The following is a 13,215-nucleotide window of genomic DNA, read 5'->3' on the forward strand; positions in this document are numbered from 1 at the left end:
CTCTTGCCAAGCTCACTCACCTTCTCCATGGTGCTGACCCCAATCATCTTTTGAGCCTGATTTTCCAAAAATCTCTGAGCAGCAGCCACCACTGAGTTAACTTTGGGAGAGGGGTGGAATTGATCCTTCATCTCTTAACCTTTAACTTGAAAAAACACATGCAGGCAATTTTAAAAATTCAACCAGTACAGAAAGTATACAATTAACTTCCCCCCACCTGATTACAGTGCCTCTCTCCAGAGGATAGCTCTTGCAAATGCTAGGTTTTTGCAGATGTTTTTATGAATATAAAATTTATCATGTAGCTTCTTTTTCTCATCTTCTCAACTGGGGGTGTCCATATGCCCTGTTTTGCATTTGGCTTTTCACTTCATTCATTCTGAAGATCATATTTCACCCGTTTTGAACAGTCCCTCCTGCCCTTCTGAGAACCACACTGGTTTTTTCTCTACCTGGTAGGCGGCCCTTGGTCAGCAACTCCCTCAAGCTGTTGGACCTGAAAGGTGGGAATTCCTCAAAGTTCCCCCTTGGCCTTCTTTTCATTTAAACTGTCTCCCTACATCACCCCATCTACTCCCGAGGCTTTCACTGCCACCCAGTATGTGGTGGGCTATGGTCTATAGGGTCACAGAAAAAAGCGACTTGGCACGCACGCATGCATACATGTGGACAACTCCCACTGGCACCTCCAGCTTGGCCCTTGCTTCTGAGTTCCCGGCTCACATGGAATCACCAAGTGAACACGATCAACATTAAACTCATGGTTTTTCCCCTTGACCTGACTCCTCCCACTCTCTCCCCGTGCCTAAGCAACTCCCAAGTCCTGGAGATACTACTCCCTAACCAAATTCCTCTCTGCTCTGTTGGCTATCCAAGCTCTCCCCTGGAAGCTGCGCCAGCCTCCTGCCTCGTTTCCTGATCCACACCTGCTCCTCAGTCCTGTGATGTGGAACATACAAATCTGCTTACATTTATGTTCCTCTTGAAAACCCGGCAGCACTTCCTGTTGCTTTGAGGATCAGTTTCAAAATCCTCCGCCTGTCCTGGAAGGGCTGGAAAGATGGGCCAACCCACCTCTCTGCCAACCCTGGCTTCCCCAGTGCTTAGCCCTGGAAACTACTGGAAACCAGCTCCTCCTCGTCCTGGGACTCTTCCTTCACCTGCACTTTATTCCACCTGGAAGGCTTCCCAGTCCTGGCACCAGTCAGAACCCCAGCTTACCTCTATAATACTGAGTCTTTTTTTTCCTTTGAGACCCTAGCATTCTCATGGCTGGGACTGTGACTGTCTTGCTTATTGCTGTGACCTCAGGGCCTAGCAGAGCCTGGCAGGTAGAAGATGCTCACTGGGTGAATGTTTGAAGACACAAATGCCACGCTTGTGCCTATCTCCACCCCCTGCATGCTGTGGCCCTTTACCTGGGCACCATGCTTTCTGGTGTCAGTATAATACCGTGGTTGAGAACTTGGGCTCTGGTGCCAGAATGCCTGGGGTTTGAACTCAGGCTCTGCCAACTAACTAGCTGTGTGACCTTGGATAAAGCATTCAGGATCTCTGTGCTTTGGTTTTCTCATTTGTGTTGTTGTTCAGTCGCCAAGTCGTGTCCGCCTCTCTGCGACCCCATGGACTGCTGCACACCAGGCTTCCCTGTGCTAGAGTTTGCTCAAATTCATGTCCCTTGAGTCGGTGATGCTATTCAACCATCTCATCCTCTCTTGCCTTCTACTCCTAGGCACTAATAATAGTGTGTGATTCAGAGGGTTAAATAAAGTAATACCTAAATCGTTGATTACAGGAAAAAAATCATCAAGTGCTTTGCACTGAATCCAGTGTGCTTCTCCTCCCTTTCATTCCCAGCCTCTGGTAAGCCAGCTTTCCCCTCAGTCACTATGTGCTGCTCTGGCTGTCTCTCTAGCTGCTTTAAGGCTTCTGAGAACAGGCATCCTGTCTGCTGCCTGCTGCTCCCCAGGCCCCTGGGAAAAGTGGACTCAACACTTGCTGCACTGAACAGAGGTTAAGGCTCAAAGTGGCTAGGGAAGCTGGCCTGGACGCACTTTTCCAGGGGAATCACAAGAACAGAAGTGAAAGCTGACTTATTCGATTTCCTGTTTGAGAATTTGAAGAAGCTCACCTCCAGAAACTTGAGGTTTTATCTTGATACCCCACAGTTAAACCTAAGATGGTTATAAAACATTGTGAGAATTGCCATAGTGAGGAACAAAGGGTGAAACGCTAGGATGGAACTTATTAGTGAAATGAATAAAGTTTTAAACAGTGATTTAACAAAATATGCAAATTGGAAAGATTTCTATTTGACATGTTCCCCCCACCCCCCCCGAAAACTAGGCTCTAGATCATGACATCATTTCCCTTTCAAACTGAAAAATACTAATTAATGCTCAGAGTTTGAATCTAAGCCAGGTGTCTGACACTTGGAGGCCTGTGAATCTTGGGGTCTATCTGTGTCTCTCACCACAGCCCTTCCAGGCGCTCATTCCAGGTGCTGGGTTCGTGTGGTTTGAATGCTGAAATCCCTCTGGAGGCCCCTGTGCAAGTTATTTTTGTTCAAAGTGTAAAATGAAATCTCTCAGGAATGCCCCCAATGACATCACAGGAAATTCTGAATTTGAATCAAATGAGAAGGTGGTTATTTCCAAGAAATCCGTTAATACTTAACACGTCTCTGAATACCTGAAGGCCAAGAGACAGAGGAGAAGTCCATCTAGAAAACCTCCCACTTTCTACTCTAGTGGTGGGGACAAAATCACTTCTGTAACTGAGGACTGTGTGCTACCTGCTAAAACAGACTGTATCCAACTCAGCGAGTTCTATCCAAGCCATTTATTTGAAACGCCAACTATATGTAGGATAAAGTCAGTGTTACATGCTTGTCAGTAACAGTAGAAAAATAGAACCAGTGAAAACCTTTGTACAACCGTAATGGTACTCAAAAGAGAAATGGATCGATCGTTTTACAATGCTTCCCACAGACGAGTTCAAGTTCGGAGGTACCTAAATAAAAATACTATGTATTTCTTTAAAAAACACTATGTACAGTCGAAGCGTAAACAAGTTTTACAAAGTACTGGTTATGCAGGTTGTAGAAAACACTTGCATAGGACATGAAATCAGTTTTAAGAAAAATTTCTGAGCCTTTAGCATTGAAGGCACTTGACTTTATACCAGTAACAGCACAACCACAAGCAATGCAGTGTTGCAGAAGACACCACCTCTCTCGAGTGCAGACGTGGCGCATCAACAGCAAGTGGAGTTCAGGAGTCTCCCTCTCAGCCACCCCACCTAAGAGCGAGGTTCCGTCCCACTTGCCCGTGGAACCCACACAGTCATGTGCAGGTTCACCATGAAGCTTCCAGAGCTCCTCTCAGCTCTTAAGACAGAACCCACGTAAACACGCAAACACAAGAGGTCACTTTCAAGATACACACTTGCGAGTCATCTTTCTACAGAAATGGCCACAGCATTATAATATTCAGAATATGGAAGATTGATTCATGGTCTGAGGGTTTTCTAGAGGGAAAAAAAAAAATCAGACTTGCCAATACAATTACATAACAGCTATTGCAATCAATAGGACAAAGAAACAACTTAACATTTCATAGAACATTGTTTATACAATAGTGTTAATGGAAAAACAGCACGATACCCTTTAGTGTGTGACGGTAACTCTTTTAGTAAGGTTATCTGTAATGAGGTTTGAAAGTAAACTCCTTAGTAGACAAAGTAAACCACTGCAGAACGGGGAGTAGCACCCATCACTGCTGCTTTAATAGGAACTTTCAACAGGAAGTTAAAGGTCAACCAAATAATTAAAAATGAAAAGTCAAACATTTCCCTTTGAGTTCAGTCCTAAGATAAAAACATAAATGCTTTAGAATTGCAAACAAGTATCTTATAAGTGTTTCATGAAACTTATTTTCCCTAAAAGGTAGATTTAAACATGAAAATACATATTTTGCCAAGTCGTTACTGAGACTTCCAGAGACCGACACACGGGGAGGGGTCAGCTTTGTGCCCCTGCTGAGGCCGTATGTGCTGGTTTCCCTCCATCAGTGGACTAGTGCTGTCCACTGCTACTCAAGTTTGAAGAACAAATCCAAAGAAAACCCAATGAACAAGTTTTTTTTTTAAGGAAGCATAAACAAGAATTAGGTAAAGTTTCACAGAGAGTTCAACAATAACAAAAAAACTCAAATAAAAAGAAGTCATTTAAAATCCTTAAAATCTACCTGGTTACCGAAATGTCAGGAGAGCTTAGGTCTAGGGATGTGCCTAGAAAAAGCTACAGGGGCACTGAGAAGGGTTATGCATGGTACGTGGACAAGGCCAATGATTATTTTTTCATGAGTAAGTTTTGCCTTTCTTGCTGCTATCTTTTCCCCTTAGGAGTCATACCTATGACTCTGAGCTGAAATTATTAATCAAGATCACAGAATTAAAACAAAAATATAAGAACAAGACCAACAGCATCTTGAAGAAACGTGGGTCCTCTGCTTCCGCTCCAGGATCTAACTGGCATTCGCCAACCTCAACATGGCGGGCACCAGAAGTGGCGATTGTCTAATGGCCTGATTGTCCACGGCCTCAAGAGGAGATCTGGTGTGTTGAGATTTGGTTCTCAGGAAGTTTCTACACTGAGTAAAACACTAGGTCCTAGGGCCTAAGTTTCATATTATACACGTTAATTTCTCAGAGCAATCTTACTCAGACTTCACATTTATCTTAGTACAGCACTGAAAGATTTTAATGCTTAAGAAGCATTAAAAAAGATTGAAGAGATGGGGTCAAAAGCCAGAGGCACATAGCTATTCAACCTACCCTACTGACCATACTTCACGAGACACATTAAAAATCCATTAACCCTACCCAACACAAAACCCACATCTGTTCACCTTCTGCAAGTCACAGCAGTCCACAGTCCCACAGCACATTTCTCTCTATACACAGTTCAGCCAGGTATGCTACCAAATTATTAAAAACAAACTTCATAAATTAAATAAAACTACAAACAGTGGGTCACTTCTTTTATATTTTGGGGACTCGAAAGAATATTTAATAAATTTTCAGAAATACGCCATGTGGGGCATCAATAGCTCTTATGTCTTTAAAAAAAAAAACAGGTTGGAGATCAGAAAGACTTCCCCACCAACTCTATCTACTCACTCTTAATTGCAGTACCAGCACAGCACAGTCTGAATTCAGAAGAGAAGTTTAAAACTGTATCAAGAGAATTCATGTCAACACATGTACATAAATACACCTTAAGGAATGTGATGGAATGAATATTTTTTGTTTCTGAGGGGAGACAGACCGAGATTAGTTTCAAAAGACACTGTCATCTTATTACAAAAGGTGAAACCTCCTAAAAATGAGAACAGAGTCCTAAAGTTTTTCATCTTAAAACAAAACAAAAAGGAGCCTCAGAGGCGATGATATGCAGCCAACCTCGCAGCAGCCTGGTGCTGACTCTGGGAGACCCAGGGCTTGGTGTGCAGCGTGGCCAACATGGACGGACGCGTGGGCAGCAGCTAACTAGCCAGGCAGCAGAGCGAGTGGCGGCGGTTTGCCGGTGTAGACAGATCAACTGACGCGTTCCCATCTTTGAGACTATCTACTGTTAGGATTTTTTAAAATGTCAGATTATTCCTGAGTGTGTATCCACAGGGTAAAGTAGGAAGAGACTGTAAGAGAAACTACAGTTTCGGGAAAAATCAGAGCTGCTGACATCCAATAGAAACCTATTTACTTAAAAGTGCATGTAATTCATTTATATGGTAGCTTGTAAAGGCTCCCTAGCCCTGCATAGTTTTAGAGTGAGTGTGAGTGATTCAGAGTTGTATATATGTATATACACATACACAGAGAGGAGGCTCCCGAACATCCCTCAAGTGAGGGGAGTGCTCAGAAAAGTCTCTTTTAATCTAAGTGCTACGGCTGTATGTGTGTTATGTGTAAAAATACAAAGTGAATGCTCAAATAATGTTGAAGTGATTTAAAAACTCAAATGCTAATATATTTACATTGGAGAGTAAGAAAAAAACAGTCCTTAGCTCACACATTGCCCTTCTAAGGGAAAGGATCTTAAAAGACCCCATGTGCTCAGTGGTTCAGTAAAATCCCAAACCAGCGTCCCCAGTGGAGTTCAAGTAGGACATGTAGTGTTTCACTGGAAAAAAAAATGGTTTTTCTTTTTTGGTGACAAAGCATTATGCATTATACAATAACTTTTTAAAGGACACCAAAATTCAGACACACTTTGAAAAACACTTAAAACATCTACTTACAAACAACAAATGACATCCGTAAGACTGAAGCCCTTTTGTTTTTTTTCCCCCCCACAAGAGAGCAGGACAACTGAAGGCAGCAAGCAGTCACTCCCCACTCAGCTGCTGAGTCGATGCTCAGAAGCAGCGATCCCGTAGTGCAAGCTTAAGTTACTAATTCCACTGCTTTAGGATTCCAAGAAAGCTGATCTCTTTCAAACCTCATCTAGTGAAACTCTAATCCACATGACCAGAACCTGCAGTGATTCTAACAGAGTCTGTAGTGTGGATAAAACAACAAGCTTTTGCCTGGATGCAGAAGGCTTTTCTCCTTCTTGTTCTTTCCTGAACCAGGAAAACTTCAGGATTCCTGATTGGACTCCTGCTGGAGGAATGCAGACCAGCTCCCAGGACTTATTTAAACAGGATGACATAAGATTTATGAAGACTGAGCAGGAAGGTTTCTGAACTGAAACAACTACAGAAAAGAGAGGAGCATTTTTGATGTGCTGTTCTTTGGAATTTCTATAATTAAAAAATAAACACAGAACTATTTCATAAGAAAATACATCTTAGTGTGCAATCCAATGCACGTGGAAATAGGTAGATGAAAGGTAAAATGCAAAAAAGTATGAAAATACAGTCCTTTAAATGTGGCAATAAAGTTTAACATACTGATATAAAACCAATACAGATAAAACAAAGGTACAAGTGCAAAAAAATTCCATTGTTTGTAAAGAGAGGGGAAAAAAAAAAAAAGTGCCAGCTTGTTTGTTCTTAAAAATGCTTCCCCACACAATTGTTCAAACACAAAACAGACAGCAGATGCAGCATTCAAAATAACCCTCTTAGCATGCCATGTCTACTAAACATGTATATACAAAAACTAGAATAAAATAACGTGAAACTGAGTTATCAGCTGGCATCAATAAACTGGTCTCTAAGTTGTTGGGTTACATCATAAAATGGGATGTTTCACATCTCAGGCACGGACGACTTGGAGGTTGCTCTCAAAGGGCAGACTTTTTGTAGAGGAAGTCTGGCTTGCTCGGGGACCTCCTTCCTCTGCTGACTGAATCTTCCCTTTCCAAATCTGTATTTCGCTGAGCTCCATGGCCCAGGGACTCATCTGCCAGTCTTCTGCCGGATCTCTCTTCTGGAGCTTCAGAGCTACATGCAGAATGTGAAGGTCTGTTAGGAGTCAGCCCAAAAGTCAAGTCAGTTTCCACTGCTGCTCGCCCCCTGACATGGGCTGAACCACTGCCGGCATTTTCTGGGGCTGCCAAGGGAAAATCTGGCCGCTGGGGAGGCTGCTCAACAACATCGAGGTGTATCGGCTCACTCTTCTGTCTGTGTGGATGCCCGTCGGGGGGAAGTGGATATTCTTTCCTAGTTTCTTCCTGCTTTTTAGGCGAGGTCTGGCCTGGTAGGTAGGCTGACTTTAAGCCACTTGGTGATGCCTTATTGTGGCTATACAAATCGGGACCAAAATATCCACCTTGTGAAGGGGAGGGGGTACGTCTGCCAGGGGCAGGAGCAGATGGTCTGCAAGCAGCATTTGAGAAGTCGTAGAAATCCGGATATTCCTGCTGATTTTCTCGAGCATCTGTTTTTTGCTCTAGTGTGTGTTTCTTTCGAGATGTGTGTGTATGCCTCTGTGGAATACACGATAGATGCTGGGGAGGCCCTGGTCCTACTTCAGAAACTGCCTGGCTTAATTCTGTGTCCACAGCAAGTTCTGGAAGCCTCCTGTCCTTGAGTGACAGCGTGGATACACCCATGGCAATATCTGGCATTAGATCGTTTAGCACAGGTTGTGTGCACTGCAAACAGAAACAAACAGGGGGAAGGTTAAAAAGAAAAAGGCCTGTGACTCCCTCTTTTTCAAATGATGTTCACTGATTTTGTTTCCTCATTATAAAAATATATGCTTAATTTTAAGAATAATAAAAATATAGAAAACTGTAAGGCAAAACCCCCCCCACAAAACCCCAAACCTTCCGGACTGAGATAACCGTTATTAACATTTTGAAGCAGTTCTCGCACCTTTTTATTTTGCACAAATATTAATTTTCATAAAATTTAATGCATATATAATACTGTCACTAAATTTTGAGATTTCTATTTAAATTACTGGATACTATTTCACTGTATTGATGAGGCATGACCGCTTAACTATTCTTCCACTGTGAGACCTTAAGGCAGTTTCCAGTTTTTCATTATTATAATCGGGAGTGCAAGGAACATACAGATAAATTACCTTCAAAGGGAGTTTTATTTAATTATAAAGTAGTAGAACTTTTGTAACTGTGGCACTGAGGGCCAGGCCGATAAGATGGAAATTGGGTTTATCCAACACTATTAACCTTTGTTATTTCTTCTTTTTTGAGGGGTTGGAGTGGATAGCAGGGAGAATAGGCAAAAGGGTAAAAGGTGAGGAAGGACCATAATTTGACTCAAGCTGTACACTAGTCCAGTCATCTTTCAATGAAGACTCCCTGAACTAATATATGTATCTTTTATCTCTTATGTTGAATGCTACTGATAAAGTGTGACTAAGCAGGAAGACTTAAAAATCAATACTGTTTTTTTTCAAATGTATTATATACAACAGAAATTCAACCTTCAATGCAGTGCAAGATCAAGCAAGGAAGTCTTGCTTAATTTACTAGCAACTAGCGCTGGCAACTGTGATTTCCAATTAAATGAGTGCTCTGATCAAACAGCTTGCTGGAGGCAGAGACACTCATGAGGGTTAATATTCTGCCTATTTTATGAATGGGGAGTCTCCTGCCACACTGTTCCTGATGGTATGCTCAGCTACAAGTAGCTTCCCTTTCCGGCCCCACCAAAGCCTTTGGGAGAATAGCAGACTCTACAGAATAGAGGCCAAGAACAGACTCTAGACATGTGCTTGAAGAGTGCACTATGAAACCAGTAACAACATTACCTGTGTTGCCCAGTAACTCCACCCTGTCCAGACACCTGCACACGAACATAAGGGAAGGCACTCGCTTCTTCCCACCATACACATCTTGTCTCTTTTCTCTGGACTTTCTCATCCACCTACACTCTCTTTTTCTCTCCAACTTCCACACTCCTTAAGTCTATGCTTTCAGCTTGTCAGTAACACTCTGTGCACTGCTGAGTCCCAGGTAGGGGTCCTGGGGCCTAGGAAATTGCTTTTAACATTCCAGAGACTTTTAACTTCAGGTAAGTCACTGAAGTGCGAACTTACCACTTGTTTTTCAGATGCTATTGTTGCTGAGGCGGCAGCGGCAGCAGCAGCCACCGTCTGTCTCCCCAGTCCTGTGGTGTTGGTACAATCAGGGGCTGCCGCTTTCACACCTGGCAAGTAGACTGGAGGGGGGCCAGCTTTAGGGGCTGTTCTGGAGTGAAACAGTGAGTGATTACAGGGATAAGAAAACGAACGTGAAGGATGCTGACTGGGAGGTCTTTGCTTCCAGCCTGCTTTGAGCTGGTTATGGATTGGGGTTGCTGGCGGGTGGTAGGGAGGCGGTGGAGGGGGTAAGGGTGGATGGAAGGCCACGAAAGAGTCCAGATCTGTAAACATGGTTTCTGCAGTGGGGGTGCTGTTAACTCGACATCTCCCAGACTGTCTCATTGTCAAGAGTGGACTTTCATCTCCAAATCGTTCATCAGGAAAGAATTTGTGAGGATTCTAAGAAAGAATGGAGGGGGAAAAAGTTAAGATATTTGTTAGCAGATTTCCTGGACAGAAATTTGCAGGCTGAGAGAATTAAGTGAGTACCTAAGAAAACCACATTCAGTAAAAAGCACAACATATTTTTCTAGGCTTGAAGCTCAAGGAAAAATTACCTTAAAAATGGTGTAAAACAGTAGAGTGCAGCCTCCGTAGCTTAAAGTACAGCTATCAAGGAGAGCTGCTTAGCTGAATGCCCCAGAAAGCAGGTCAGTAATCTCTTGCAAATTATGTGATGATAAAAAACAGGAAATAAAACCTAATTCAAATATGTCTTTCCTAAGAAAATAAAAGTACCATTAAAAACCAGAAGAAGAAAAGGCATACGAGTGAAGATCCTCCTAGAACTTTCTGATAAAACATCTGTACGCATTCAGTCTGAAATAAAAACTACAAAATACTACTATGTAGAAATAAGTTTGATTAATATTTTGATAAACATGGGGATACTTAAATTATACAACTTATACATTTAAGAGACCAAATTAAGATACAATTTAGAATGGCACAGAGAACAGAAATGAACAGAAAACAAGACTATTTTAGGGATGGAAACTACAGTAAAAATTGAAAATCAAGAATCTACAAATGGTCTGCTCCTTGCCTAGGGCTACCATACCACGTTCCCCTTTGAAAACTCAGGCTAAAATGGTTTGCAGTCAGTGGCATGAAAACAATGCAATCACTTCACCAGATGAAATTAAATTTTATTTTAGTCTCTGCTTTAGTTGTGAAGATTACACATTTTATACAAAAATACTACTATTTTTTGTACTAAATAATTACTAGAATTGGGTTTCTTCCTGCTAGTAAAAAAAAAAAAAAAGCACTCTACTCATTCTTTGATTCTCATGCTTATGTGGTTTGAACTATCGTGCAAAAAAACTTCTTGTAAAAGGGAGGAGAGAGGAGGAAAGGGGGGGCATCTGGAAGGTCTGTTAAGGATGTAGTAGGTCACAACCTGAAATCTAGTGACCAAACCAGGGAGAGAAAAGCAGCAGAATGTTCTCTCTTTCTCTTTCTCACTCTGTTGGGTGTACACACCATGAGCTTTTAGGGGTCACCATTTATGTGCTTATTATGTGCAAGAGACACAGCTGCTTTACATACAGCCACTCTTACCTTCACAATTCACTTTACAGGTAAAGAAACTGATGCTCAGAGAGGTTATATAACTCGCTCTAAGTTAACTAACTGGTAAGCACCATTGCAGGATATAAAACCAGTTCTCACTCCAGAGCCTGTGCCCCATCCACTCTACCATACTGCCTCTTACTGAGGGCTTTCAGGTCACCCAAGACACCAGGACAGTTGAAAAAGCACGTACAAAAGAAAAGGACAAGGTATGAGGGCTCCCTGGGATGTCTGAAAATACTGTCTGAGTTACAGTCAGGGCTCCTTGTATTTTATTTTTTTCAGGTACAAAGCTGACTATCTAGACTTAGAAATCACAAATCGCAAATTTCAAAATATGACAAATAACACAAACGTTGCAAAATCCAAAAGAATACCACAATATTTTCATTATTAATAATAGCTGACAATCTAACTCAAGATTCCCTGTTTTAGGTAGTGGAGGGCTGCTTCCCACCTGCAAGAGTTCTGCTGCAGCATCGGCAAGCCCAAACTCCCTTAACACGCGGATCTGAATTTCATAGCTGACCGTGGCGCCTTCCCCACAGTTGAGCGCGTAGGCCCTCTGCACCTGCTCAGTGTGCCGTAGCTCCTGCAGACGTCTGACCATGTCCTTCATAATGAGGAGGCGAGGAACTGCAAGAAGAGAGACAGTCTGTAGGCACAATGCCTGAGCTGCACAAGACCACCTACTGAGTGCAAAAAAGAAAAGCATGTGTTTTGCATCCTCATCAACTTTTGATAGTATTTTAATTTCCAGGAAAGATAGTAATTTATACACATCTAATTATTTTTTAGGGTTTTAAAATTTCACAGTGCCCCAAAGGCTCTTAGTCATACCAGAGCCCTTGAACTGCATTATGAGTTCACAGACTAAATACAATTTTACTTGCATATATTCTCTGCTGAATCTCAGGATATTTCAAAAGTCTTTTAAATATATTCACTCTTTTATTCAAATAATTTTTGAGTCCTGACTATGCACCAGGGCTTCGACTCAGGTATTAGGGTGCACAGAACAAAAGACGTGATCCCTATCCTTACAGAGCTCTGGTTTTAATGAAGTAAACAAAGTACACCAGCACAGCAGAGGGCCGCCAGTGATCGTAGAGAAAGATGTGCAAAGGACGCTGAAGGAACTGGAGGAAGGACCCCAGTCCAGACTGGAAGCAGGCAGGGGAGGCTTCCTGGACCAGGTGAGCTCTGAATGGAGACTTGAAGAATGAGAGAAAACCAGGCTGGCAAATAACGTGGAGCCAAGGTTTTCTGGTCCTTTTCTGCAGAAGGACCAGGCACGTGTGAAACATGCAAGTGAGAGACAGCAAGGCACAATCAGATGGCACAGCCAGTAGACGGTTCAAGCAGGAAGGGTAACAGTAGAGAAGGCTAGAAAGAAGGGTAGTGGCAGACCATAAATGACCCTCTGTGTCATGGTAAGGAATTTAATTTGTATCTGGGGAACAACGGGCAGTTGCTTGTGTGGGGGAATGAGAGGATCCGAGTTGTGTTGAGGTAAGTGCATTCTGAGAGGAGTGGAAAGCAAGGGTTGGCAAACTATCGCCTGTAGGCTAAAACCACTCTGCCACCTGTTTTTGTAAATAAAGTTCTACTGGCTCACAGACACACTCATCCGTTTAGGTACTGCGTATGGCTGCCTTTGGCCTATGACGGCAGAGCTGAGCATAGTCCAGTAGAGACTGCATATCCCACAAAGCCCAAAATATTGACTACCTAGCCCTTCACAGAAGATGTCTGCCACACCCTGGTATAAAGGCTAGAGTGGGAGTAAGGTTAGACAGGTTCACAGGTTAGGAACCTGGACTAAGGATGCAGCAGAGGGCTGGGGAAGAGGGGACCATCTGTAAGTATCTATGAGACAAACTGACTTGAGTGGTCACTGATTATTAATTCTGGGAAAAGGGAGCTACTGTTTACTGAGTGCTTACTTTGTGCCATGCAAACTCCATATTCCTCACAGAGCTTCCTTAAATCTTCACAAGAACCCTAGAAAGGAGATATCCCCATTTCACAGATGAGGAAATTAATGCTCAGGGAAGTAAATGTCTTGTCCAAAGT

General features: G+C 42.6%; 1 protein-coding gene across 2 annotated transcripts in view; it reads right to left on the reverse strand.

Annotated features, from left to right (window-relative positions):
• Positions 1-2,826: 2,826 nt before the first annotated feature.
• The window catches only part of BTBD7 (BTB domain containing 7), an 89,173-nt gene continuing 78,784 nt past the window's right edge, over positions 2,827-13,215 (reverse strand). For both annotated transcript variants that reach the window (XM_061395146.1, XM_061395145.1), the window contains 3 exons: positions 11,597-11,775; positions 9,520-9,963; positions 2,827-8,104 (listed from right to left, as the gene is read on the reverse strand). In XM_061395146.1, coding sequence (XP_061251130.1) covers positions 7,292-8,104; positions 9,520-9,963; positions 11,597-11,775 — 1,436 coding nt within the window. In that variant the 3' untranslated portion in view covers positions 2,827-7,291. The remainder of the gene's footprint in view (positions 8,105-9,519; positions 9,964-11,596; positions 11,776-13,215) is intronic.

The sequence above is a fragment of the Bos javanicus genome, chromosome 21 (assembly GCF_032452875.1).
Source record: "Bos javanicus breed banteng chromosome 21, ARS-OSU_banteng_1.0, whole genome shotgun sequence".
NCBI classification, from domain to species: Eukaryota; Metazoa; Chordata; class Mammalia; order Artiodactyla; family Bovidae; genus Bos; species Bos javanicus.